The sequence below is a fragment of the Zeus faber genome, assembly GCF_960531495.2.
Source record: "Zeus faber genome assembly, chromosome: 12".
Lineage (NCBI taxonomy): Eukaryota > Metazoa > Chordata > Actinopteri > Zeiformes > Zeidae > Zeus > Zeus faber.
This window is the reverse complement of record NC_137196.1, coordinates 15,028,879-15,033,993: the sequence shown is the minus strand read 5'-3', so window position 1 is coordinate 15,033,993 and position 5,115 is coordinate 15,028,879. Positions and strand designations below refer to the sequence as shown.

General features: G+C 30.3%; 1 protein-coding gene across 1 annotated transcript in view; it reads left to right on the top strand.

The window, feature by feature from the left end:
• Positions 1–1,805: 1,805 nt before the first annotated feature.
• Positions 1,806–5,115, top strand: part of atg9b (autophagy related 9B) — a gene marked incomplete at its 3' end in the record, with an annotated part of 13,174 nt that continues 9,864 nt past the window's right edge. The window contains exons 1-4 of the mRNA XM_080010378.1: positions 1,806–2,047; positions 2,218–2,356; positions 2,839–2,882; positions 3,177–3,241. Of these exons, the coding sequence (XP_079866504.1) occupies positions 2,248–2,356; positions 2,839–2,882; positions 3,177–3,241 (218 nt within the window). The remainder of the gene's footprint in view (positions 2,048–2,217; positions 2,357–2,838; positions 2,883–3,176; positions 3,242–5,115) is intronic.

Here is a 5,115-nt window from a genome sequence, read left to right as displayed (position 1 = left end):
AATAATAATAATAACAACAAAAATGCAAATTATAATGCAGTAATAATATATTAATTATATAATACAAAATTGTATATAATAATAATAATAATAATAATAATAATAATAATAACAAAAATGCAAATTATAATGCAGTAATAATATATTAATTATATAATACAAATTTGTATATAATAATAATAATAATAATAATAATAATAACAAAAATGCAAATTATAATGCAGTAATAATATATTAATTATATAATACAAAATTGAATGTAATAATAATAATAATAATAACAAAAATGCAAATTATAATGCAGTAATAATATATTAATTATATAATACAAAATTGTATATAATAATAATAATAATAATAATAATAATAACAAAAATGCAAATTATAATGCAGTAATAATATATTAATTATATAATACAAAATTGTATATAATAATAATAATAATAATAATAATAATAATAACAAAAATGCAAATTATAATGCAGTAATAATATATTAATTATATAATACAAATTTGTATATAATAATAATAATAATAATAATAATAACAAAAATGCAAATTATAATGCAGTAATAATATATTAATTATATAATACAAAATTGAATGTAATAATAATAATAATAATAACAAAAATGCAAATTATAATGCAGTAATAATATATTAATTATATAATACAAAATTGTATATAATAATAATAATAATAATAATAATAATAATAATAATAACAAAAATGCAAATTATAATGCAGTAATAATATATTAATTATATAATACAAAATTGTATATAATAATAATAATAATAATAATAATAATAATAATAATAACAAAAATGCAAATTATAATGCAGTAATAATATATTAATTATATAATACAAAATTGTATATAATAATAATAATAATAATAATAATAATAACAAAAATGCAAATTATAATGCAGTAATAATATATTAATTATATAATACAAAATTGTATATAATAATAATAACAATAAAAATAACAAAAATGCAAATTATAATGCAGTAATAATATATTAATTACATAATAAAAAAAATGTATATAATAATAATAATAATAATAATAATAATAATAATAATAATAACAAAAATGCAAATTATAATGCAGTAATAATATATTAATTATATAATACAAAATTGTATATAATAATAATAATAATAATAATAATAACAAAAATGCAAATTATAAAGCAGTAATAATATATTAATTATATAATACAAAATTGTATATAATAATAATAATAACAATAATAATAACAAAAATGCAAATTGTAATGCAGTAATAATATATTAATTATATAATACCAAATTGTATATAATAATAATAATAATAATAATAATAATAATAATAATAATACAACTATCCCTCTGGCTTCCTTGACCTGGGTGATATGAGTCATACACGGGGAAGTTAAAACGCTTTTTGCAATACTGTATAATTATATCAGTACTTTGTTATTATTTTGTTTTCCAGCCTGGTACACGCATTATATGTACAATTTTTACATATATCTATGCAAACATGCATAGTCTCTCTTGTGGATTGTTGATATAAAAGTTTGTTGTTCATTGTTAATGTTTGGATGTATTGGTTATTGTCATATTTAGCATTTTTTTTTATTTATTTATAATTGTTACTTTTATTGCGTACTGCAATTGTATCGTTATGAATGACGTTTTTGGCGTGTGTTTTTTTCGGCCGTTGGCGGAAGTGACGACAGCGAAGCATCAGTGACGTCACGGGTGTTTTGTTGACATTCTTGCGAAAGGCGAAACGGTGCCGACGCGCAGATGGCTGATTTTCCCGAGGCGAGCTAGCGTCAGCCAAGTAGGAAGCCGTTTCGGGCCAGAAATCTCGGGTCCGTTTTTTGGTTTTTTTTTTATCAAACGTTAAGCCACCAAGTCCCAGAGAGGACAACGGCCAACGCAAGAACAACAACAACAGAGACAAAGACATAGCTCATGGACAGAGACGGGGACACGACGAATCGAGGCTGAATCACCCGCCGCACAGTTGACCTCACCTTCACGCAGGTACACCGGCATTGCTTGACGAGTTAACCCAAAACATATCCGCCCGAGCCGCCGGCGACCGGGTGTTACTCAGCGGAACTCACGCAGGTCGCACTGAGCATAGCGCTTGCTAGCTTGTGTCGTTGGCGCCAGCGTTGTCCCCACTTAGTCACGGTGTCCTGGCTTCCCAGCAGGGAGTGTTTGGGAGAATGTGAAGTGCAATGGCCAACTTCGAAGCTTACCAGGAGTACCAGAGAATCGAGGACTTCGGGGAGGACTCGCCACCGGGAGAGGAGGATCTGCTGGTCCATGTGCCAGAAGGCCTGAAGGGTAATAGATAGATAGATAGATAGATAGATAGATAACTTATTCATCTCCGGAGGGAAATTGCCCTGCCGCAAAAGCTCAGATCAAAAAATATATATACATTAATAATAACTTAATGACGATTAAAAAAAATTGAAAAAAGTTCAAGTCGTATACACCTAAACATTACCAAAAAAAAAAAAGAAAACGTTGGCAATATAAAATGAACCTGAGAATTATCTTAAAGATATATGAAGAAATTGGCAATTTACAATCAACCTCAAAAATCAGAGAAAAGAATAGGAAAACAAAAAATACAGTGGACCCCTGTATCAACAATTCACAAAATGTGCCAGTTTGCGTAAGTCTGTGTGTACCGGGGCAGAAAACCAAAATCGATTTAATGTACTTAGTATTGAGCCGCTGGAACAGTCTGCCAGTTTGATAGTGTTTTTTATTGAGATAGATGCAACCATCATAATGCATTTATGCTATTTGTTTTACAGACTCATGGCACCACATCAAGAACCTGGACAATTTCTTCACAAGAATATCCTTTTTAAAATCTAACGGTTCATTTATAAAGGTTACCAAATTTAGTTTGATTTATCGTTGGAAAGTTGTTTTCCTGGTTTTTCCTTTTCTTTTCCTGATGAGCATAAAAAGGGGTTATTAACATTTTCTTCAACCCTATTATTTAGCAGCATTCATGTACTCTGTATTCTCTTAAACCTCAATGTTGTTATCTAAGGGTTGTATATCACAGACACAATGGTACTTTTAGCTGCTCTCCAAACATGTGATAATAGTTGTCGTTATGTATTTTCTTTAACCCGCTTTCCACATCTATCATTTCCACCAAAAGAATGGATTTGCGTGTATGATGTTGTCGGAGTTCTTCGAACTTATGTAAGTAACTAGACACTTCTAAATAAGCATCATTTCACGTACATTTTGACACTTCTCTCACTCTATGAGCCTCTACTTGGCACTTTCTTCCCCAATAAGTATTTCAGCTTTTTCCACCGGTTCTGCTACACCATCACAGAAAGCTAACCCTATTTCAATGCCTCGTGGTGAATTTGTTTTGACGAGAAATATTAGACCAAGTGTGTGACCAAGCTTTTGTAGCATTTGCTATCATATAGGACTCTTCTTGCCAATTTTTTACTCATGTGAGGTCATGGTAACATGTACCCCTAACTTTAGGATCAACTCTGCATTTCTATCAGGAGATGATCCCCACAGGCTCCTCGGTTACGTAATAACAATTTTGTAACACTTAAGTCTGTTTATCATCGCCAAACAGAACATTTTGTACCATTTCTGATTTGTTATTTCTGTATTACTTTAATATTTCAACAAACACGTCAACGCTTGCTCTGCTTTGTCACCAAGGAGACTCGGATCAAGGTCCATGTCCACAGCATTAACATTTTCTTTATTCTCCGACCAGTGACAAATGTGAGCAGTTATTTACAACAAGAGTGCATAATTTAATATCCCGAATGTGTATTCAAATAATTGTTAGTTGGGGTGTACAATCCATCTATGGAAACAAAAACTTGTTATGAAAATCCCAAAATACAGCTGAGGTTGCGTGCTGCACAGCCTCTTGTCCGGAGAATTAGAGTACTTACTCCCATTTTAGGTCTAAATCCTCACCGTCCTCCTCAAATCCTTCCCATAATATACTCTGTTGCCAAATAGTGAGTAAAACCTAATTTTACTTTGATCATGTCCATAAATCTTCAACTTAAAAAATTAAAAGTTGAAAATAAAAATCATACTTTCCTTAAAAGTGGTCCACAACTCACCAGAATTTTTGACTACTTGTAAATGTCAGGAACGTTAGATATTAAATGAAATTAATATCTTTTTTAATCATGATCTTACAATTGACCGGTACTTAAGCTTCTGTTCCCAATAGAATGTATTCAACATTTGATGGTTAAATACGATGGCCATGAGAGCTCAACGCACTGCAACTTAAGAAAACACATGCAAATAGATAAAGCAGAAGCAAATCAAGAAAACATCTTCACCAATATGACGACACATGTACAGCATGTAGAAAACACGCTGCAAGTCCAGACGTGTCGAACAAACTGCATGGCAAAATGTTTTGCATACTCCAAAATCACAACCACATTAACGGAAAAGCCAACCGCATTGACGAAAAACCCAACCCTATTAAATATGGCGTGGCTCACTTCCATATTACGAAAGTGAGCCACATCGGATGCACTGATTTATCTGAAATAAAATATATTAAACTAAATCATTTTGTGTCTCTAATTGTATGTATACAAAAATATTTATTTCTTTTTATTAATTGCATGGAGGAAGCAGGTGGAGGGTTTGGATACAATTGTCCGTGATCATTGTGGTTCCAGGTAATTACTTGTATAAATTCTATTATATATATATATATATAATAAATATAATTCAAATAAATAATTATAACTATATATAATTACACACACAAAATTATTTTTTAATTTAATTGTATCGCAGATAAATCAGTGCATCCATTGTGCCACTTCCATAATGTGGCATTTGTGGTTGTGTTTTCCGTTAATGTGTTGTGTTTTCTGTTAATGCTGTTGTGTTATCTGTTAATGCTGTTGTGTTTTCCGTATTTGCCAAGCGTTTTGCCATGCAGTTCGTTTCGAAACGTCTGGATTTGCAGCGCGTTTTCTAAATGCTGCGCATGTGTCATTGGTGAGGGTGTTTTCTTTGTTTGCTTGTGTTTTGTCTATTCTCGTGTGTTTTCTTAAGTT